The sequence below is a fragment of the Enhydra lutris genome, unplaced genomic scaffold (assembly GCF_002288905.1).
Source record: "Enhydra lutris kenyoni isolate GAN:26980312 unplaced genomic scaffold, ASM228890v2 scaffoldscaffold26, whole genome shotgun sequence".
NCBI lineage: Eukaryota > Metazoa > Chordata > Mammalia > Carnivora > Mustelidae > Enhydra > Enhydra lutris.
The window spans coordinates 23,406,015-23,429,192 of NW_019154110.1; the positions used below are offsets into that span (position 1 = coordinate 23,406,015).

The 23,178-nt window shown below is 53.2% G+C and overlaps 1 protein-coding gene across 1 annotated transcript; it reads left to right on the top strand.

Annotated features, from left to right (window-relative positions):
* The first annotated feature begins 9,118 nt into the window (after positions 1–9,118).
* Positions 9,119–18,430, top strand: LOC111151531 (coatomer protein complex subunit zeta 2). Its single transcript, XM_022509585.1, has 9 exons — positions 9,119–9,229; positions 10,024–10,098; positions 11,700–11,781; positions 12,294–12,385; positions 12,822–12,877; positions 13,576–13,653; positions 15,452–15,503; positions 16,113–16,151; positions 18,097–18,430. The coding sequence occupies exons 1-9, from the start codon at positions 9,119–9,121 to the stop codon at positions 18,142–18,144; spliced, it is 633 nt and encodes a 210-aa protein (XP_022365293.1). The 3' UTR covers positions 18,145–18,430.
* The last annotated feature ends 4,748 nt before the right edge of the window (positions 18,431–23,178 follow it).

The window sequence follows — 23,178 nt, forward strand, 5'->3', positions numbered from 1 at the left end:
AACATGTAGTCCTCGCCTGTTTGGAGAGTTGGGAGGCTTAATCTGGGGTGGTTCACAGATTATAAAACACTTTCAAAATTCATACAGAAAGGTACACCAGCGGCCAGTCATTGAATCCTTAACAAACTGCTGGGGTAGTTAGGCATTTCAAAGACTGATTCAGAGAGCACGTGTTTTACTTACTCGTTTTACTATTTGGCTTCTAGTAAATGCTAGAATATAAACTCCACGAGGACTAGAATTCTGTGCGTTAACTGTTGAGTCCTCAAAACCTAGAACAGTGCCAGGATCAAAGTTGACAATAAATACTGAGTAATTGAAGGAGAACTCCAGCAGGAAGGCCTGTCATTAGAAGGTCCTGCTAAAAGCAGAAATTAATACATGGAAGAGATGTGGTCTTGGAAGGGTATGGGAAGTTACCAAGGAAATGGGAGACCATTCAGCCCCCGAATTAATAAGACCATGGGAATACTCCTGTTGGATAAGAGGAGAAACTGAGGTGTGCTTTGTTATCTCTAAAAATATACCAACGGGGTTAAGAAAGAAATATTTAAAAATCATAGAACTGAACAATACCAAAGCTAGACTAAAGTTGCAGGGCTTAAATACAAGACTTCGGAGAAAATAGGAGAGTGTTGGGGCGCCTAGGTGGCTCAGTTGGTTAAAGCCTTTGCCTTCGGCTCAGGTCATAGTATTGGCATCTTGGAATTGAGCCCCACATCGGACTCTCTGCTTGACGGGGAGCCTGCTTCCCCCTCTCTCTCTGCCTGCCTCTCTACCTACTTGTGATCCCTGTCAAATAAATAAATATTTTTTAAAAAAATAGAGTGTCGTTTGTTTGACCCAGCAAATACAGAACAATTTTAAACCTTGACACAATTTAAAAAAAAAGAACTGGGTGATTCTCTAACCTATGGGAAACTTTAGCACCAACAAAACTGGTGTTTTAGACAGGTCCACTTGTATTTTCCAAGTTCCTTTTGAGCCACATAGCAGGTTACCAAATGCATGGGATAAGAAAGTCTAGGGCGCCTGGGTGAGTCAGTTGATTAAGCATCTGCCTTCAGCTCAGGTCATGATCAGAGTCCTAGGATTGAGTCCTGTACGGAGCTCCCTGCTGAGCAGGGAGTCTGCTTTTCCCTCTCCCTCTGTACCTCCTCCCTGTTCATGCTCTCTCTCTCTCTCTCATACATAAATAAAAATCTTAAAAAAAAATTAAAAAGTCTTACAGTGGACACAAAACTAATGTGAAGTCAAATCAAGTAAATATTCACTGAAATGAAATGGCAGCCCTAGGTTGAAGGCCACCCTGGGGAGCTAACATGTGACACAGTCATGTCACTTGGAAAGCTTAAAATCATTTGGTCGCTTTTAATGACTCAAAATTTGTTGGGATAGCCGTCCCACCCATCCTCTCCTCCCCTTTCTTTTCTGGGGTCCTGGGTGTCAAGGGAGGCACAGACACCGAGGAGAGGAAGGTCTCTGTGTTAATCCCTAGAAAAGGGGTGGGAGAGGTGTGGAAAAGTCATTTGTTCGTGCCCACACTGTCCCCTTCATTTTCTTTTGCCTGCCAGCTTCACTGTGCCAATTATTTGAGCGTTCAGTGCGAGGTGGATCAGGAACTGTTTAACTGGGTTAAAGAGTGACAAGATCAAGTCCTGCTTAGCGCTTACTAAAGGGTGGGAAGGAAGAGGGAAAGACAAGGAATTGCTCACCTGTTGCAAGGATTGAGGAGAATCTAGACGTAGAGACGGTTTCAATCAACAGCAGGCAGGTAAGCCTGTCCGGGATAGTTCGTACTCCATAGCAGGGAGCGGGGATCAAAACATTGTCTTCCACTCCGTCGAGAATTCCAGATCAAGTCTGAGCAGGTGCAAACCTACTTCCCACTGATTAACCATGTAAAATCCAGGGCGTGTCCTTCACCTAGGATGCCACCCTCCTCCCTTCCCCTGGCATGCTCTCCCTCTCCTTTGCCTGGAACAGCTGTTAATAGGACAATTACCCAAGAAGCAAAAGAAAGAAAGATGCCATGTTGATGTGTCATCCGTCCTGGTATATCCATTAAATCAGACTGAGAAGACCACTGGAAAAAGTGAACACATGCGCTCCCTTCCCTAAGGGAGAGGCTGGGAGCCGTCAGTAAAACCAGACCTTGCCCTTGTGACTCGAGATCGCTTGGGAAAGGACAAGGCAGTGGGAAGCCAGGAAGAGAGTTTGTTCTAATGCACAGGAACTTAGGGTCATCAAAGAGCCAGCTAACTATACACTGGATTCCCTACTCATCTGGGCTATATCTGTGTTGACCCAGCTTCCTCCATGGAAAAAGCTGTTGCCACCAGCAGACACATCCATCCTCCAGTCATCTGGGAGGAGGACATCTGCCAGGAAACCCTTAAAGAGGGGGTTGGATTTCTGGGGCGCCTGGGTGGCTCAGTGGGTTAAAGCCTCTGCCTTCGGCTCGGGTCGTGATCCCGGGGTCCTGGGATCAAGCCCCGCGTCGGGCTCTCTGCTCAGCGGGGAGCCTGCTTCTCCCTCTCTCTCTGCCTGCCTCTCTGCCTACTTGTGATCTCTGTCTGTCAAAATAAATAAATAAAATCTTAAAAAAAAAAAGGGGGTTGGATTTCTTCTGGAATAGCAGGGAAAGGGGAAATCTAGTCTTTCTGCTATTCTGGTTGCTCATTATTTTTTTTAAGGTTTTATTTATTTATTTGACAGACAGAGATCACAGGTAGGCAAGAGAGGTAGGCTCCCCGCCCAGCAGAGAGCCCGATGCAGGACTGGAACCCAGGAGTCTGGGATCATGACCTGAGCTGAAGGCAGAGGCTTAACCCACTGAGCCATCCAGGCACCCTCTTTCTTTCTTTCTTTTTTTTTTTTTTTTTAAGATTTTATTTATTTATCCGACAGGCAGATCACAAGTAGGCAGAGAGGCAGGCAGAGAGAGAGAGGAGGAAGCAGGCTCCCTGCTGAGCAGAGAGCCCAATGTGGGGCTCAATCGCAGGACCCCAAGACCATGACCTGAGCCGAAGGCAGAGGCTTTAACCCACTGAGCCACCCAGGAGCCCCCCCCCCACCTTTTTAAAGATTTTATTTATTCATTTGACAGAGAGAGAGAGATCACAAGTAGACAGAGAGGCAGGCAGGGAGAGAGGGAGAAGCAGGCTCCCCGCTGAGCAGAGAGCCCAATACAGGGCTCGATCCCAGGACCCCAAGACCACAACCTGAGCCGAAGGCAGAGGCTTAACCCACTGAGCCACCCAGGAGCTCCTATTTTTCCTTTTTAAAGAAATTTTTTTAAAATATTGCTAATCTATATAAATATTTCTCACTCTCCAACTTCCATCTAACCCAGGGGAGTGTATTAGATGACTGTGAGATTTCCTTACAGCCCTCCTGAGAGATTCTAGGATTACATCCTGTCCATACTAAATGTTAGCATGTCTTGCAAGGAAATCAATTAGTTATCCTGCTAATCCAGACATCTGGCCTCCTTTCTTACATGGTAAACATCATTAGCAAGCTTGTTAACATTAAACCCTCAAAAGAGGTAAAGCTCTTCCACAAGCCAGCCTCTTCCCTGTGCACCCCTGCACCTCGGCTGTCTTAGAAGATTGCTTCTCAACCCTGGTTGCACATTAGAATCACCTGGGGGGCTTGTAAAAATTATCCATGCCCAGGTCCCACCCCCAACCAATTAAGTCAGAGTCTCCCAGAGCAGCCCTGGGCATCAGGATTTTGTAAAATGCTCCTCAGGTGATTCTTATGTGCAAAGTAGAGGATTGCTAGCCTGGAGCAAGAATTCAAATTAGGTAAAAAGAGAATAGCAGTGGTAATGCGTAAGCGCAGACTAGAATCATCACCTGATTTTAGGATACAGTCATTCTCCGTCCTGGAATGCCCTCTTCCTTGAACTATCCAATGAAAACACCTCATTGTTCATTCATATCTTGCTAACAATTTATGAAGCTGAGTTCCGCCATTCTGTACGTCTCACCACATTGCCCCAACCATGTTGGGTAATTTTGAGGGAGGTGCCATGGTGAGGTGGGAAGCGTGGGTGTTTTGGACTCAGAGCTGGGTTCAAAAATCTGGCTCTCCCACTTATTTGTTGGGCCCTCCTGAGCTAAATGGAGATAACAAGATACAGGTTCACAAGGTTTAAAAATCAGATCCAGTGGGGCACCTGGCTGGCTCATTTGGTAGAGTAGGTAATGCTTGATCTCAGGGTCATGAGTTCAAGGCCATATTGGACCTGCAGCCTACTGGGGAAAAAAAAAAAAAATCAGAGCCTGTGTACAAAGCCACCTGTGCCTGGGTAGACCTGAGCACAAGGCTCCTTTCTTGCCCAGCTCTCTCTCTCCCCACCCTACAACCTTATTATACCAGAGAAAGCCAAACGCCTAAAGAAATGAGTGTTGTCCTTAGGATGGAGACTCATCCTGCAGACAGAGCATGGACAGAGCATGACAGCTTCCATTTTCTCCCTGGTCGATGCCACAAGCACACACATCCACACCTCGCATTCCACACACACACACCTCCCCCTCTTGACATTATAGCAAGACGGAGAGAGAGAGGGAGAGAGAAAAAGAGAGAGAGGCTGTTACCCAAGGGAGCTGTTTCTTCTTGTCGCACAAGAACAGATGCCCAAATCCTAGGACAGCACAGAAATGTGGCAGCAGGAGAGTGAGTCAGAGGAAACAGAATGGTTTCACCTCCAAGATCTACCAGGGCCCAGAGGGGAACCCATGTGAATCACTAGCCTCCCGGAGCCTCACAAGGGCAGGGACCCATGTACAGTTTTCAGAACCAGTTCAAGGTCCAGCTACTCCGCAGACCCCAACCGGCTGGAGATGCGCGCAGCCCCTCACCCCTACCCCTCACCCCCGCGCACCCACCCCCAAGGGAGCAGAGGGCAAGGAAGCATGAGGCTGCATTCTTTCTGAACACAGCTTTGGCTGCCTCCTTCCAGGGAGCCTTCTCATCTGAGGCACTTGCACACTTCTTAGTAAGTAAGTAAGCCAGGCTTACGCTGTGACGTCCTCTTGGGACAGTCCTGTGGAGAAGATGCTGTCCTGTCACTGCGATCACTGAGCCGGTATTTTTACGTAGAACCCCATTAAAGGGGCACCCTAGGCTGGGGGCCCAGAGAAGAGAATGAGTCCTGAGCTCTCTGCTGAGGACTGTAGAGGAGGAACCATCCCCAGGGAGAATCTCTTTCTGGAAAAGTTACCTTGAGGTGTCTGAATTTACTTTTTCGCCACAGCATGTAAAGAGATCCCAGTGATTAGAACTGTAGCGACAACCACGGTGGGAGAGGTGGTAGTGGGGAGGATTTTGTTGTTCCTGTGCTTCCTTCCAGGGCCTTCTCTCTCATCCCAGCCCCCACACCCCAATCCAGGGGCTTCTCATCCACCCTCCTATAACCAGCTCCCCCACCCTCCTCCCCTGTGAAGCCACGCGGGTTCCCCAAGTCCCCTGTCCACACAGGTTTCCTCCCTCCCTTCTTCTGCAAGCTGACCCTCTCCCACTGTGGGTACCATAGACCAAACAGAGTCTAGGAAATGCTCCCTGGAGGCTTTTTGATCCTGTCCTTGTAAATATGAGCTAAAAGTGAATTAGCTGACAAAAATATTAAGGCATCGAAATAATCAAATCAGTACTTTTTTATTACATACCAAGCCAGCATGACCGTTGACAGAACTTCTGATGATCAGAATCCAAACAAATAAAATACGGCCTCTTTCCCCTCCATTGCACCAAATTGTGTTGATCCGTGTTCACTGGTAAAACGCTGACAGCCTGCAAGGAAGATTCAGATGTGTCCCTAAATCGTCACAGAAAGAGTTTAGGCAGATGATTTCCTCAGCTGCTTGCGTGGCTCGCTCCCTGCCTCTTTCGACTTTGTTCAAATGTCACCTTCCTGAAGCCTTTCCAAACGACCCTAACAAAAATGGTATTCTGCTCTGCGTTCCCCAACCCCTCACATTCCTAATCTTTTTCCTTCGTAGCATTTATCACCAACTCACACAATACCCATCTTATGTATTTGTGGCTTATTTGCACAGAAATGAGTGCGCACGCGCCAAAACACTTGAATATAAGTTCCATGAAAGCAAAGATTTGATTTTGACTACTATTGTATTCCCGTGAATTGGAAAGTAAGCATTCAATAAATATTTGTATAGCAGATACAGTTTCATTCACAAACACGTTTTTATTATTCTTTGTTTAAAATAGGTATTCTGGGGATGCCTGGGCGGCTCAGTCGTTAAGCGTCTGCTTTCAGCTCAGGTCATGATCCCAGGATCATGGGATCAAGTCCCACGTCGGGCTCCTTGCTCAGTGGGGAGCCTGCTTCTCTGCCTGCCATTCCCCCTGTTTGTGCGCTCTCTCTCTCTCACAAGCAAATAAATAAAATCTTAAAAAAAAAAAAAAATAGAAGTAGGGGGGCGCCTGGGTGGCGCAGTGGGTTAAGCCTCTGCCTTCGGCTCAGGTCGTGATCCCGGGGTCCTGGGATTGAGTCCCGTATCAGGCTCTCTGCTCAGCGGGGAGCCTGCTTCCTCCTCTCTCTCTGCCTGCCTCTCTGCCTACTTGGGATCTCTGTTTGTCAAATAAATAAATAAAATATTAAAAAAATAATAAAATAAAAATAGGGAGCCTGGGTGGCTCAGTGGGTTAAAACCTCTGCCTTCAGCTCAGGTCATGATCTCAGGGCCCTGGGCTCGATCCCCGAATCGGGCTCTCTGCTCAGCAGGGAGCCTACTCTCCCCCCACCTCTCTATGCCTGCCTCTCTGCCTACTTGTGATCTCTGTCAAATTAAAAAAAAAAAGTCGTAAAAAAGTAAAACATAAAATAAAATAAAATAAAATAAAATAGGTATTCTGTGACTATATACAATTCATTTACTTATTCACTTCACAAATGCTTTTGAAGTTCCGGTCACTCGTCAGGCCCTGTCCAGGGCACCCAGGATTCCCTGGCGAGCAATACAGACACATGATCTCTGTTCTCCTCTGACTCAGAGACTGGTGGGGAGAAGGACTGTACACATTTGTGCATCAATAACTCAGTAAAGATGATATTTCGATATTGAGAAAGGTACAAGGTAAGAAATAAGTAGAGAGGGGGCGCCTGGGTGGTTCAGTGGGTTAAAGCCTCTGCCTTCGGCTCAGGTCATGATCCCAGGGTTCTGGGATCAAGCCCCACATCGGGCTCTCTGCTTGGCAGGGAGCCTGCTTCCTCCTCTCTCTCTGCCTGCCTCTCTGCCTACTTGAGATCTCTGTCAAATAAATAAATAAATTCTTAAAAAAAAAAAAAAAAAGAAGTAGAGAGCTGAGACAAAGAATGTGACAGGAGAGACTTATCGAGTTAGGTCGGGTGGGGATGAAGTTGACCCTGGAAGAGCCAGAAGACCTTTCTCAGCAGTGGAAGAGCCCCCTCAGCAGTCACGTGGACGAGTGAGTGCAGTACAGGCCTTGAGGAGGAGAAGGAAAGAGCCATATTGAGCCTGAAATGGGCTCCCCTCCCCCATTCAACTACAGTCTTTATTAACTATATCATCCTTTTTTTTTTTTAAAGATTTTATTTATTTATTTGACAGATAGAGATCACAAGTAGGCAGAGAGGCAGGCAGAGAGAGAGAGAGGAAGGGAAGCAGGCTCCCTGCCGAGCAGAGAGCCCGATGAGGGGCTCGATCCCAGGACCCTGGGATCATGACCCGAGCCGAAGGCAGAGGCTTTAACCCACTGAGCCACCCAGGCGCCCCAATATATCATCCTTTTTTTAAAAAAAGATTTTATTTATTTGACAGAGATCACAAGTGGGCAAAGAGGCAGGAGGAGAGAGAGAGGAGGAAGCAGGCTCCCTGCTGAGCAGAGAGCAGGATGCCCATGTGGGGCTCCATCCCAGGACCCTGGGATCACCATCTGAGCCGAAGGCAGAGGCTTTAACCCACTGAGCCACCCAGGTGCCCTGAGCTGTACCATCCTGATATGGTCACACAAACTCTGAATCTCCCCACCCCTTAAAATGTGGGTGATGGTACCTACCTCACGGGTGTGGGTTATATTAGCTAATGGCTGTAACAGTTTAAATGCAAAATACACTCCTGGTGTTGTTATGGGCAAACCGATAAGTCCCGGTTCACTTGGTACCTTCCCAGTTAGAATCTCCCACTAGCCTTAGGAAGTCTCCTGAAACAAGAGATACCTGGGTGGCTCAGTCCTTAAGTGTCTGCCTTAGGCTCAGGTCATGATCCCAGAGTCCAGAGATCTAGCCCCGCATGGGGCTCCGTACTTCTCCCTCTCCCCCACTGTTTGTGTTCCCTCTCTGGCTGTCTCTGTCAAATAAATAAAATAATTTTTAAAAATGTGGGGGTCTCCTGAAGTGGAAGTTTGAACTCGGGTAGACTTCGACCAAAGAAGCCATGAGGCCTTTGGGCTGCTGGGCATCTGCCCTGCCCCAGATTGTCCTCGCTGTGTCTTGGGAGATTCTGGGGAGCTGTCTCTGGGCCATGGCTCGCTTCCTGAGCAGGGGAGGAACTTTTCTGCCCAGAGGGGTCTCCCCAGAACTGTTCTTGTCTGCTCTCACTCCCAAAACCTGTCTCTGAGACCCGAGGGATGGCGAGAGATATTTAGTCCCCGAGGAATCTACCCAGGAGTCAAGAGGCAAAACTGGGCTTGGCGTGCGGTCCCTACTGGCCCCAGGACAGCCTACGGACCCCGCAGCAAACCAAACGCCCCGGGGGGAGGCGGCAGGGGAAAGCAGGGCCGGTCCCGGTACAGCGCGAGGATTCGGAGAGCTCGGGACTCGGTGGACCCGTGGAGAAGGAGAGAGGGGAAGGAGCAGCGGGGGAAGGAGAGCCGGGCTGCGGGGCGCAGGGCGGAGTGGGCGGGAAGCGAGGGCGGGGAGGGCGAGAGGCAGGAAGAGGCCACCGGGAGAAGGGAAGACACGCACGGCGGGGCGGGGGTGGAGGGGGGGACGCGAGGCCTGCGGCCGCGGGCACCGCACGGGCGGCGGCCTCGGAGGAGGCGGCCCGGCGGGGAGGGCGGGCCGGCCGCGCGGGCGGGGCGGGGCGGCGGGCGGCGCTGTCAGCGCGAGGCGGCGGGCGGAATGCAGCGGCCGGAGGCCTGGCCACGTCCGCACCCGGGGGAGGGGGCCGCGGCGGCCCAGGCCGGGGGCCCGGCGCCGCCCGCCCGAGCCGGGGAGCCGGCAGGGCTGCGGGTACGGAGCGGGCGGGCGCCGGGGTCCCGGGCGGCGGGCGCCAGGCTGCGGGAGCGGAGGGGTGGGGGTGGGGGGCGGGCCGCCAACTCACGACTCGCGCGCCCGCGCCGGGGAACTTGGGGCCCTCGCCGACCGCCCGGGGAGGGAGCCCGGGGCCAGGGCAGGGGAGAAAAAGTTCTCCGGGCGCGGACCCGCGAGGAGGCCGGGCCCGAGTGCGCGTGGGACTGAAGTTCTGGATCAGTTCGAAGCGGTGATGGGCACGGCTCGGGCGGGGGGGTGGGGGTGGACCGGGGTTCCGCTGGTAGGGGTGAGGAGTGGCGGGGCCGCCCGGGACTCGAGCTCCCAGGGGAAGGTGGACTGATGTGCGGGGCTTCTGGAGCACCCCCTCCCCGGGGCCAGGGGGCTGGGGGCGCGCTGAGAGCGCGGGTCCAGCCTCGGCCCGGGGTCCGCTGGAAGGAGGAGGCTCAGCGCCGCTGTCCCCCCGGCCCAGGTTCTGTGATACACTCCGACTCGGGCTCTGGAGCAGTCAGTGCATGACAGAACTTGGGCCCGGACGGACCTTCTGCACCCAATGGGCACAGCGCCCACCCGGGGCCTGCAGTGCAACATCTGCCTCGGAGTGGAGCAGACACTGGAGTTGGCCCGCACAGCACAGGGTTGGGCCAGAACCAGCTGTGGACCTTTGGGGTCGCTGGACCCTGAGGATGACCTCCTGGGGCCAGCAGATGCCATAGAGCCAGTGGCAGGGTGTCTGCCTTTAGTCAGGAGCCAATGGAGCTCTCCCCTGGTGTCAGTTGCAGGAACCTTCCCTCTACACCATCAAGGCTGTTTTCATCCTAGATAATGACGGACACCGCCTCCTGGCCAAGGTAAGCTCCCACCCTCACCGGAAAGCCCCTGAGGACACTGCTACAGTCCCAAGAACAGAAGTCCCCACCCAGCTGACTCAACTGTCTCACGAGAGACCCCGCTGTGGGCTCTGTAACTCAGAGCAACTCAGCTTAGACCTCTCTAAAGGTCATTCTGTCCATCCTCCTTCCTTGTCCCACGGCTGGCCCCTGGCAAGAGGAGTGTAGCCCCTCTGTTTCTACTCACATTCCCAGAAATGTCTTCTCATCAGTCTTTCCACTGCCCCGGATCTTGGGCCCAGAAGGGATCTCCTGAGGGGTCAGGGGAGTGTCAGGCCTGGAACCCTGGAGCCTTAGTCCCCACATCTATATAAGCAACCTGCACTTCTCTTCTACGGTTTGGGAAACCACTCAGGATTTAGTCTGAGGAGTCTGAGAATTTAGAACCAGACAAGATCTTAGAGACTATACGATCCAACTGTCTCCTTTCACAAATGAAGGAAATGTGGTATAGAGAAGCTAGCTGAGTTGCCCGAGGCCACAAGTGTTACTATCAAAACACGGATCTGAACTCAGGTATGTCGACTTGAAGCTCAGGAGGGTGATTTTCACTGTACCAACTCTTCAGGTGTCTGGTGTCTGGTGTCTGTCCCACGTGGCCTGGGTAAACCAGACTAGAATAATCAGAAAGAAATGGCTATCGCCGACACAATTAACTACAGTAGGACTCTGGCATCTAAACGAGCTATGAAATGCATTCTAGGCTTGTTGGTTTTTTGGGGACTGAAACTTTTTGTCTTGCTGATATCCAAATGAGCTTGTTCACACAGCAGCGGGCCCGCAGGGAGGCCACTGATTTGCCTGCAGATGGGGTACTGAGTGGCAAAACCCACATCCGGAAAATTGGAAGCTGAGCCTGTCACACTCTCCTCCAGCAGATAACAGACGCAGATCAGCCATGCCCAAGGCTCCAGGGCTTGCGCCCAGCAGGACCCATCCATGTTCAGTTGAAGATACTGAGTCAGAGAAAGAGGCTCACCAACCCAAAAGCATCATTAGTTAGACGGTGTGAGCCTGGAACTTTCCCTTAGCCATATAGTCTTCATCACCACAACCCTGTCTGAGGTCAGACCATCCTTGGCTGTGCGCCTTACAACTGTGAGATGTCGGGGAAGTTATCTGACTTCTTCACGCCTCCTCATCCTCATCAGTACAATGGGGATAATAGGAGGAAGAGATCATCGTTATTATGCGGATAAAAGGAGCCGCTGTTGTTACTGTTGGGATAAGGGACCCCCCGGCTCTGCCCTCTTTCCTGTAGACTTGGGTTCCTGTAGCAAGGGTGACCCACTGAGCACCCTTGTCCTTAGCTCATGGATATCTGCCAAATGTACAAAAACCACCAGGAAATCAGGAGAGGACTCCAAAAGCAGGAATTAAAATTCCTCGACTTTTGATGACTTTCTTCGCTTAAAATGTGTGTTTATGGGGAAAGAGTGAGCACACAGGCCTAAAGGGCAACAAGCAGGGGACAGGTCTGTGCTTGGCCCAGCGCCTCCCACCCAGGGAGGAGCCAGGCTCTGTGGAAAAGCGATCACCCCTTCTCCTTCCCTTTCTCATAGTATTATGATGATACATTCCCCTCCTTGAAGGAGCAGATGGCCTTCGAGAAAAATGTCTTCAACAAGACCAGCCGGACTGACAGTAAGTGTCCGCCTCTTCCTTGTCCAGAATTCTCCAATGCACATCGCCATCCTCCCCATCTGGACACATATGTCCCTGTTGGCCACTCATACCCACAAGCCATCCCCTTTTCTTCCTCTCCCTCCCACCTCTTCTCCTCTCCCTTCCTCTGGGAAGCCTTCACTCCCCATCCCTCTCTCACCCCCTGTCCCACCCCCCAAACATACCTAGACCTCTCTCTCATCCGAAGAGGCCACCTGCATTACTGCATTGTGTATCCCCCACCAGCCTGGACAAGGAATTGCACACGGTGGGAGGGGGACCAAAGGTTGACCCTGCACAGGATTTGTTGGCTTCTCCGAATGAGACAGTCACTAGACACAGAGTAGTCTAATGGGGGTGTCTCTAGTGCTAGTTTTTTCAAGGGTTCCTTGCAAAGTGAAGGAGGAAAAGGAGGGAGAGAAGCAGAGCTGGAGATCAGGAGGAGGGGCCCGGCAGAGGGGGCCAGGCCTGAAAGCCCCTTCCATTTCTAGGTGAGATTGCATTTTTCGGGGGCATGACCATCGTCTACAAGAACAGCATTGATCTCTTCCTGTATGTGGTGGGCTCCTCCCACGAGAATGAGGTGAATTCAGGAGGTCGGGGTGACAAAGAGGGTCTGCCCGTAGCTTGGATTCTGGGGTAGAATCTGGGTTATCATGGGTACCCCTCTTTCTAGGCTCTGGGGGCCGGGGAGCAGCCAGAATGATTCTCTGTGGGATGGGACATATCCGTGATGTCTCTTAGGTTCCTTGGGGACCAGAAATGAAGTCCTGGGCAGGAGCCTTGGTTTCTTCCTTGTATATCACCAGGGAAGGATACAATCAATGTCCCACAGTGGGGCACCCCAGTGCTTCTCAGCCCATGCATGGGGAGGCATCCTGGGGTCAAGCTGCAGTCCGTCTCCAGCCCTGTTCTCTTTGAAAAGGGTTGACTGCCCACACAGGTAGGCGTCAAATGCTCCTTTGGGCCTTCTCAACCTCAAGTTCTCTTTTCCTCCTCCCCTATCCACCCATGCTCAGCTGATGCTCATGTCCGTTCTCACCTGCCTGTTTGAGTCCCTGAGCCACGTGTTAAGGTGAGTGAGGTCCTCTGCCCTCCAAGGCCCCCCTCCCCCGCAGGCCTTGATACGTCACAGATGCAGGACCCTTCCTCTGTTTCCCCCTCTGAAGTCCCCAAAAGACTAAGACTGGAGCCAGAGCTGCCTCTTCCAAGGCCCCTGCCCTTTACTGGACCACCGTGGTTCACTCAGAGCAGAGCCACATGAGGGTATGGCCAAAAAATGAGGTCCAGAGAAGTTAGGCGAGTTGCCTGGGGTTACAGTCTGTTTGTATCATGACAGAGACTCAAACTCAGAGCTTTTTGGACTTGAAGCTCAGCATGGTTTTCACTGCAGCCCCATTCAGTTACCTAGTATCTGTCCCAGTGAACATGGTCTGGTTAAACCAAATCAGGATAAACCAAAAATAAATGTCTACAGTTGAGACAATTAGCTATAGTTCAGCTGTGGCAGCTAACCTAGCTGTGAAATGCGTTAGGGCTCACTCGGAGGGTGCGGTGTCAATGTGGGAGTGTGGGAGGTTGGGCAAAGCGGGGACCCAAGCTCGGGAATCCCTTGCATAGGCACTGCCCTCGCTGCCCTTGACATTCTCCTTCCCAGGTGATTGTTGGAGGTGGGGGAGGGGGATGGGTGGAGAGAGGTGGGTCTGCCTCACTTCGGCAGAAACCCAGCTCCTCCTGGCCACGGAGAGGTCCAGGAGCTGTGTCTGCCTTCAGGAAGAACGTGGAGAAGCGCTGGTTGCTGGAGAACATGGATGGGGCCTTCTTGGTGCTGGACGAGATTGTGGATGGCGGGTGAGGAGCCGGCGGGGAGAAGAGGGACGGCTCCGGGACACTCATAGCGGGAGGTGCCTTTGAGGGTCATCAGCTCTAGGTGGTACCAAGCACATTGTTGGCTCTCTGGCCAACCCCTCCCGCCTTTCCCTCACCCCGCTCATGAGGATGGAGGTTGATTTCAGCATGAGCCAAAGTCAAGCAAACCAGAAAGTAATCTCAGGTCAAAGGATGGCCGGTGGTTGAACAGGCAGGGTTTGGGGGAATGATTTGATCTCCGGTGCCCAGGAGGAAGGGGCAGCACAGGCCCCTGCCCCTTCCTGAGAGATCTCCATTCAGCTCCCTACTACCTACCTACCTACACACACACACACACACACACACACACACCTCTTAGAGCTCCATCCCTACTTAGATCAGCCAGATGCATGACCTTTCCTTATCTTTCCAGTGGGGTTAAGGGGACAACCTCAGCAGGTGTGGGGATGAAATGAGGCAAGGCAGGTGAAGCTCACCCCTCTTGTCCAGGGATTCAAGTGACCTGTCTAAGGTCTTGGCTGCCAGGGTGCCAAGATCGAATGCCAGGTGTATGGTTCCAGAAATTGTGCTCTTCCCACGACACTGTGCACTCTGGGAGATGGGGCACCACGTACTCCTTGCCTCCTCCCTCTCTCCTCCCTCTCTTCTCTCTCCCTCCCCTCTCCCTCCCTCCCCCCTCCCTCCTCCTTCCCACCCCCACTGCCTGTTGTGGCAAGGCCTTGTGCTAACTGCCTGAACCCCAAAGCCAGTGGGGTAAGACCAGCCTTGGTGGGACCCAAAGTGTATACAATTTTGTGGAACCTCTTTAAGGAACACGTGCGTACACACACACACACACACACACACACACACACACACACACACAAACTTATAAATACAAAATGAAGGCCTTGGAAGAGCCTGTGCAAGGGCAGATGTAAGCTTTATGTGCCTCCAGGTCTCTGCCCCCAGAGGAGCTCAGTTTCCCTCTAAGGAAAATGGCGGCAGTGTCGGTTGAGACAGTGCCTGGACGGGAGCCCTGGCTTGGGATGTTCCTGTCTTTATGGACGATAGGCTCTCTGGTGAAGGGGTGCCAGGTGCCCCAGTGATAGAGCCTGAAAGAGAGACCTGGTCACTCCCCTGGGACTGTCATGAAAGCAAAACTCGGCGTCTGCCCTAGAGGAGCCTCCTGGGGTGAAGAGGACCATCCAGTCAATCCCCCACCCCGGTCCCACCCGCAGTGACCAGCCCTCACACCCGCACCCCTGCTCATACCCACAGACACTCCCCTGCACCCCCACTGTGTGGCGAAAGACTGCGGGATAGCCAAAAAAAGCCTTGATCCTTGGGTCTATCAAAAGTGGAGATAGATTCTGATTTTAAGTGTCCTCTTCTCCTGTGTGGCGTGACCCCGTGGCATAGAATACTAGTGAAACCGGATGGGATCCCCACGGGCCCTCCCTTCCTTCACCGCATCAGCATCCATCCCCAGATCCAGAAGGTGAAGGGCACTTTCAAGAACTCAGAGTGTTTCAGTCTCTGCTTTTGACACTCTGATCATTCTAGACTGGACTAACTCCACCCCATTTCAAAGCTTTTGACCAGGAACACCCCATTTCAAAGCTTTGTGACCATCGGGTTTGAGGCATAGAGGGATCAAAGCTGAGGAATGTCAGTGGGAAGGTACCTGGAAGGGGCAGCTGCAGGAGAGTAAGGGAGGGAAGGGGGCCCGGCGGGGAGAGGCCACAGAGGGGGGAGTCATGTCATTGATTGTCCTCCTGGTTTCTGTCTCATCTTGTAGCGTGATTCTGGAGAGCGACCCCCAGCAAGTGATCCAGAAAGTGAATTTTCGGGTAAGAGTCTTCCGGCAGGTCCCTGACTCCAGTGTCGCTGGGCTGCCCTTTCCACCCTCCCTGCCTCCTGTCCTTCCCGTGCAGGCAATGCCAGGGCCAGGAGACTAGGAACCCGAGCTCCTCTAGCAGAAGCAAGTACTGGGTCGATGCACCTGGGGGGTGGCAGTTAGGAAAAGAGATCTCATGACCTCTCTCCCCCTGTAGAATCACCAAGTACCTCACCATCCTCCCCAGTGGGAAGTACAGAGTGGGGAAAGAGAAACATTCTCCAAGAGACACCAGGTGGCTGCCTTGGCCTTGAGTTTGGAGAGTGGGGGTACTGAGAGATGCTCCCTGCCTAGTTTGGGCTCTCATGTCTGTATGAAACCTTTTCTCCCATCTTTGTTCCCCTTCGTGCCTTTGCTCTCTGTGCACCCAGAGACGGGCCCCAGGGGCCTGGCTTCCAAGTGGCCAGCTGCAAGGCTCCCACTCATCATTCAGGTGTATTCGGGGTCCCCCGCACCACTGCATCCCCTCACTCCCCCCTCCCAAGCCCCTTTCCTTCACCTTGCTCGCTTCCCCCGAACCCCTCCTCTGGGCTGACCGCCCTGGGACACTGCTTCCCTGCAGGCAGATGACGGCAGCCTGAGCGAACAGAGTGTGGCCCAGGTAAGGCCCCCTGCATCTGCCTTGGCCGGAAGTGGGCTAGAGGGAGGAGAGCAGAGCCTCCCAGAGGGACCAAGGGGAGCCATTGAGGCTGAGAAGTCAGGGGTGCCGGAGGGAAGGGATGGGACAGTGACAGGCCGTCTCCTGGAGAGTCAAGGCACAAACTGGGTATTAGTAAGTGCTGGGTGCCTCACCAGCATCCCGCCTCATCTCCTGGCTTGGCGTAGTTGGGTTGAAACCCTGGGGTGAGCTGCCACCCTGATGACTGGTGTGCCTTGTCCCCCAAAACATTCTGGGGACCGAGGCACCTGATGCTCCCCCAAACCCAGAAAGGATACCAAATAGTTTTTCTCTAACCTCTCACCCCATGCTGCTTAGGGTTCCTGCTGGAGTTGTTAAGGGACCCCCTAACCGTCTCCACTCACCACTTGCACCTTGCCCCTGAATGACCTGGCCGTGGGGACGCCCACCCCTGCCAGTCTCCTGCATGGTCCAGTTTGGGAGGCATGTGTGGCAGGGGTGAAGCTGGGGGCGGGGCAGGTTCCTGGACCTGTGGCTGACTGGTTCCCCAGCTGTGCAAACTTTCTGCTTGTCAGGCCCACTGCTTGACCTCCATTCTGTCTACCCACAGGTCTCTCTGCCCAGACTAATCCTGCTTTTATGGACCTTCCCGCCTCAGTGCACTAACTCCCTCCTGCTGTGACAGCTAAGGCAGGGGACGGGACCCAAGCCATCCCACGTGGAGCCCCAGGTGTGGTGCCCACTTCCTTTCCTGCCCTTGCTGCTCACCCCACTTCTCCCTCTTCCCAGTTCCCCCCGACCCCGTGCCTTCTCAGACCTTGCTGGGATGAAGGCAGCCATGTGGCAGTTTTCAGGTCAGAGAGAGGCTGGAGAACAATGAGCAGAACAGTTAGGAACACAGGTGCTGGTATGAGTTGTCCCAGGATGTCTGTTCCACCCTTCCACCCTACTGCCTGCAAGCTGTGTGACCTACAGCAAGTTACTCAACCTCTCTGGGCCTCTCATGAAGGGCAGGACACTCTTCACAGCATTACTAGGAGAATTAGGAGAGCTAATGCGGGAAAGCTTTAGGCCAGCTCCTATTTTTTCCAAAGGGGGAATGAATTCTTGAGGAAGAACCAAGGAAGTTGTAGGTAGTGAACGGGAGATGAAAGGAAGGGAAAGTTAGGTTTCTGGCTGGGAAAAGCTGGAGAAACCCAGGGCCAGGCAGCCCTTGAGAGAGGAGGGAGACTGTGCAGGGGTGAGAGACATAACAGCGTGGGCTGGGACTTCTTCCGAGGGGAATGAGGCCTGATGGCCAGAGAGGTGATCTGAGGGACGGACCTGGGGTCCTCACCATGTGGGCATTGTGTGTGCACAGTTGTATGCATTTGTTTAAGTCCTCAGCAGAACTGGAGAATGAACGCATCTGAAAGCAGGTGTCCCGTGGCAGCACTGGGCCAGCCCCCCTTGGCCAGCTGTGCCACATCAGCAGCGGGCTGGGGTGGGGTGTTGGGGACACGCTGCCAGCCCCGGCCACAGCTAGGGGGTTGCCGAGGAGTCTGGGCACAGGGAGTGACCGGCCTGGGCCTCGTCTCTGCCTAGACGTGGCACTGTGGGCGGACGCTTCAGTGGCAGGGCCTAGTAGAGACCAGGCTTAACCGCCACACCCCTGGCTGCCGCCTGGGGAACTGTGGCCGGTGGGGCAGGCTCGGGCCTGAGCTGGGAGCTGGCTGCAGCCAGTTTGGACTGCTGTTTTGCGGGCCTGGCGCCACTCAAGCCAAGCACAGATGAGCTGCTGCCACCTAGTGACGGAACGTTGCAGGGACACTTAGAGAAGGGCTTGTAGACCTCCCCATCACTACGGTGTTAGGGCACTTGGTATCCACCCCCCCCCCGCCCCCACCCCCCCTGTTTCTTTCACTCAACCTTATTCCCTATCCCCCAGGTTCTTCAGTCTGCCAAGGAACAAATTAAATGGTCGTTACTGAAATGAAGGCTGTGCATTCAGGTCTCCCTGCCCCCAGAGCATTTCCACAATCCTGGCAAAAGCTCAAAGACCCCAGGGAACAGGAGAGATCCTTCTGTATCCCTAAGCCCTCCCAGACCTGACTCCTGAGGTCTCTGGCCAGGGACTCTGAGATGCAAAGATTGGGCTTCAGCACTGACTCACCCCTTCTCACTGCCCTGCCCCTTGGGCCATGAGAACCAGCTGAGCTGCCTTAACTCAGACCTTAGGCATCCCTGGCCCCAGAACCCTAATAAACCTTCTTTGTCTCCTGCTAATGGTCTCCTTCTCTGCTGGCCTGGGAAGTGTTGTGTAAGTTCTGATGAGGGCTCCCGCACTGTCCGCGGCTCATCTTCAGGAGGCCCAGGACCGAGGTGTCCAGGGCTAGCCCTGTGGTCGCGTGATGGGGGAGGGGATCAAGAGAAGGGGACGATTTATCATCGTGAGGGGGTGTGATACTGATACCACGGGGCCCCCATGTGATGGGAAAGGCTAGGTATGGTTGCAGGACATGGTAAAAAAAAGTAATAATGGCTGAAATGGCGCACATTCGGGGAAAAGGAGACAAAAGAGGGTACTCCTAAGCGGCACAAACCTCCAGGGAAAAGAGAGGAAAAGATGGTACACACATGGTGGCCCTACTGGGAATTCTTTGAATCACTTTTTCCATTCCCAGCTTCCAAAAGGGAAGGGCGGAAGGCTTCCTCTGACAAACTGAGGAACAGCACGCCCGTTTTTTTTGGCATGGCCGGCGCCGCGGAATTCCTCTGCTAGCAGACGTCCTGGGCACCAGAGCCCTGCGAGCTTGCCATGGTTGGGCCTGATGCTGGCATGGGCCAGCCCCACCGTGCATGTATGTCCAGAGCACCCTTGCGTTCCAGAGGGTGTGGGTGAAGAGTGGAGGTCTGCAGGGAGGGGAGAGAAGGGCAGGGGATGCCAGGGGCAAACGGGAAGGATGGAGCGACTTCCTCGGCGACGTAACTCCCCTTCTCTCTCCCTGTCCCAGAACCTCCCGTTTCTCCCTTTCTTTCCCCGCCGCGTCCCGGCGACCCTGTACAGCAATCCCCTAGACTGTGTAACGGTCGGTCCCGGAACAGCTCGTTTCCCTCGATACCTTTCCACGCTCCGCCCCGGCCCCGCCCCGCTCCCGCCCCTCTCTGGCACAATTTTCCGCGGGGAGTCCCGCCCCAGGACCGCATCCGCGATCCTACAGCGTCACCTGGAGGGAAAAGAGGGAAACGCGCCCCCTCCGGGTCCTGCTCCCCTGACTAACTCCGCCTCCAAGGGCGGAACCAAACCCTGTTCCCAAGATCCTCCCAGGCCCCTGACGCTAATAACAGGGCGTTGCCCTAGCAACCAGCACGCCTGACCCGCTCTGAGAGTTCCGCGCCAGCGTGGGCTGAGTTTCTGCCAGCTGCTACAGTAAGAGTGCAGCGAGCCTTGGATTTTAATGGACGCTGTCCCTGCGGGTTACACGTCCTACATTATAATCTCTCTAATATTGGTTATTTATAATGGGTATGACTACTTCTGTAATTAGAGAAAATGATAAAGATAGAGTTATGTAAACAAATACATTGTAAGCGCTGCGTACATAACCCATTCCAGGAAATAATGCAACAAGGCAACTCCGACAGGGAAAAAAAGAATATGCAATTAACTGCTATAGAGTTCGGGGCCAATGTAGCGACGGGAAACGAGAAGTTCTCCAGGAATACTTTGGCAAATACGCGGTTTCATCCAGTGCCCGGCACCATCCACTGCTTCTAAACGGACCGCAAGGTCGGAAGGGGCAAGTTCGCTTCCTAGCAACCCGGTCGCGCCTGCGGAGGCCCTGCAATTCCAGTTATGCAGGGACTGGAATGGGAAGGCCCGGCGCTGCACGCAAACTGGTTCCCTGAATTCCTGTGGACCAAGCGATGCTATCCCCATTTTACCGAGGTTGCGCACCGAGGCTGTGAAAGTTAAACTGTGTGCAGCAGTTTCTGCAAAGCGCCCTGGGGAAGGAGAACTGCTGGGGAGAGGTGGCTTTCCTGCACCCCCTGACCTAGGGCCGGACAGGGACTGTACTGGGTTAAGAGGAATGAACGGAGAGGGCATTGTAACGCCGAGAGGCGACTGGAAAGGTGTCTGCTAAAGGACTATGGGGAAGGGGATCGCAGCAAAGCAGCCGACCCAGGCCCGCAGCGAGGGGAGGATAGCGCGGAGAGGGCACTGGAAGCCGAGGAATGGGGGACTCTGGTTCTTCCCGGGGATCCCAAGTTTGCTGGCCCTGCTCTCTGCCGGCCGAGGCGGAGACTCCGTTGAGCCTTCGGGCCCCTCAGCGCCCGCAGCTCCGCGCAGCCGCGGGAACCGCAGGCCTGGCCGTCTGCCTAGAGCTCTGCCCGCTGGCACCGGCTTTCCCGCAGACGGCCTCATTAGCGCGGCCCCAGGCCGGAGTCGGCGGGCGCGGAGCGGAGCACGCAGCACCCGGCAGGCGGGGGCGCCGTCTGCCCGGGACCGGGTTTCGGGAAGGGCAGTCGGCGGTTTCGGGGAGGGGGGGCGGCGTGGGGAGCGGCCGCCGAGGCCTTGCCTTCCCGTCTGTTCTCATCCCCAGGGGCCCTCCTGCTCTTTCTACATTCTCCTCCCCCCTCGTCCTCGTGCGCGACCCAGCGCGTATCGACTATCCATAGACAAGGGGACTTCAGGACGCCTGCTTTTCTCCTACAGAATGGGCACCAGGGCAAGTCAGAAACCGAGACCCCAGGGGCTTAGGTCCAGGCGGAGGGCGCACACGGAAGCACTGGCTCCGGGACTGTGTTTGCCCCGCCTAGACCGGGCTAGGGACAGCAAGTTAGCACCTCCAGGCCCTCGGACCCCATTTAAACCACTCAGAGCCGGGCTCTCCCTCACGCGCCCCGCGCGCCCCCTGCTTCCCGGCCATTGGCTGGCAGGAAGGCAGAGCTGGTCGGATTGGCTTGCATCCAGACAGAGATGGATGGCTCCCCACTGGCTGGACCGTGTCTTTGCTGGGAGGCACAGGTTGGCTAAGGCGGAGCCAGCCAGGCCTCGGAATGGGGCGGGGGATGAGCCGGAGCCCTGCCTTAAGATCAAATTTTCTGTGCCCTAAAATCTACAAAGAAAAAAAAAAAATCTTAGTAAATTCCCAGTAAATACCCTTTAACTCCAGAACCTGATGTAGGCAAAGTTGGAAAATTTACCCAAAACGGGTTTGGCACAAGCCTACAGGTTCCCTTTACCCTCTAAACTGGGTCTCTTTCATTTAACAATATTCGTGGATTATACTCATTCATTCATTCATTCATTCAAGTATTTGAGTGTTTGCCATGAGCCAGAAACTAGGGAAAGAAGGGAGACTTTGTTGCAAGTAATTGACTTGGCAGTGGGGTAGAAGTGGAGGGCTGAAAGGAGAAATTCGTTTGGGGAGATATTTCAAGGTAGAAGTACATTGTAAAAGCAAATTATGTTTTGTTTTGTTTCTTAAATGTGGGCTCCATGCCCAGTGTGGAGCTCAACGTGGGGCTTGAACTCACAACCCTGAGATCAAGACCTGAGCTGAAATCAGAAGTCAAGGGCTTAACCACCTGAGCCACCCAGGTGCCCCTAAAACCCAACACTGTTCTGTGTCTTTATCTGAACAGTGGCAAAAATTCAAAGATTACACTTAAGATGTGTGATCTTTCCCGTAGGTAATTCATACTTCACTAAAAAAGAAAAAGGGCGCCTGGGTGGCTCAGTGGGTTAAGCTTCTGCCTTTGGCTCAGGTCTTGATGTCAGGGTCCTGGGATCAAGTCCCGTATTGGGCGGGCTCTTTGCTTGGCAGGCAGCCTGCTTCCTCCTCTCTCTCTCCCTTCTGCCTGCCTCTCTGCCTACTTGTGTTCTCTCTCTGTCAAATAAATAAATAAAATCTTTAAAAAAAAAAAAAGAAATGAATTGAATGGCTGCCAAATTTTACTCTAACGTTGACATTTGTATGGTCTTTACCTGTTTCCTAATCTCTTCTTCATCTCTGCCAACTAAAACTGGAAAACATCTTCGATGAGGATCCAAAGAAATGAGAGCCATTGTGAAGCCCACGTAGATTTTACCCGGCCCAGGTAGATGAGTGCCATCCCCCAGAGTGGATCTTTTGGTAAGGAAAGCAGTATTGATAATTAATAATAATAATAACAATAATAGTAGTAGTGCTAGTAAAATTCACTTTTATATATATATATATATTTTTTTTTTTATTTGACAGAGAGAGAGATCACAAGTAGGCAGAGAGGCAGGCAGAGAGAGAGGGGGAAGCAGGCTCCCTGCTGAGCAGATAGCCCGATGTGGGGCTCGATCCCAGGACTCTGGGATCATGACCTGAGCCGAAGGCAGAGGCTTTAACCCACTGAGCCACCCAGGCGCCCCTAAAATTCACTTTTGTTGGGAGTGAATTCCTCTACTTATTTACTTTTTAAGATTTTTATTTATTAGACAGAGAGAGAAAGCACAAGCAGGGGGAGCAACAGAGAGAGAGAGGGAGAAGCAGGCTCCTTGCTGAGGGAGCCCGATGCGGAGCTCTATCCCAGGACCCTGGAATCATGACCTGAGCCAAAGGCAGACGCTTCATTGACTGAGGTACCCAGGCGCCCTGGAGTGAATTCTTTTAACAGACATTTATTAACCATCGGTTCTGAGCCAATCACCTTGCTGAGGGTGGTGGGAGCATTTCAGATAACTTGGAAGACACAGCTCCTGATTTGATTGGGAACAAAGTCGCATATGCAGAAATTATAAATATCCGACAGAGGAGATTGTGTGTCACATAGTATAGGAAAGAAAGAAGGGAGCAATTGTATCATATCTCTGCAAAAGGCAGAGAATCTCTGTTCAAGGAACCGCAGGTGGGCAAATGTAGCTGGAATGGATGCTGTGTGTCTCTGTGGGGGAGGCTGCGGTGTGATGAGACAGGAGGCTTCTCCCGAGACAGGTTGGGGATGAATGTTGTGTGCCTTGCTGGGGACTAACAGCCATGAACAGAGCGTACTA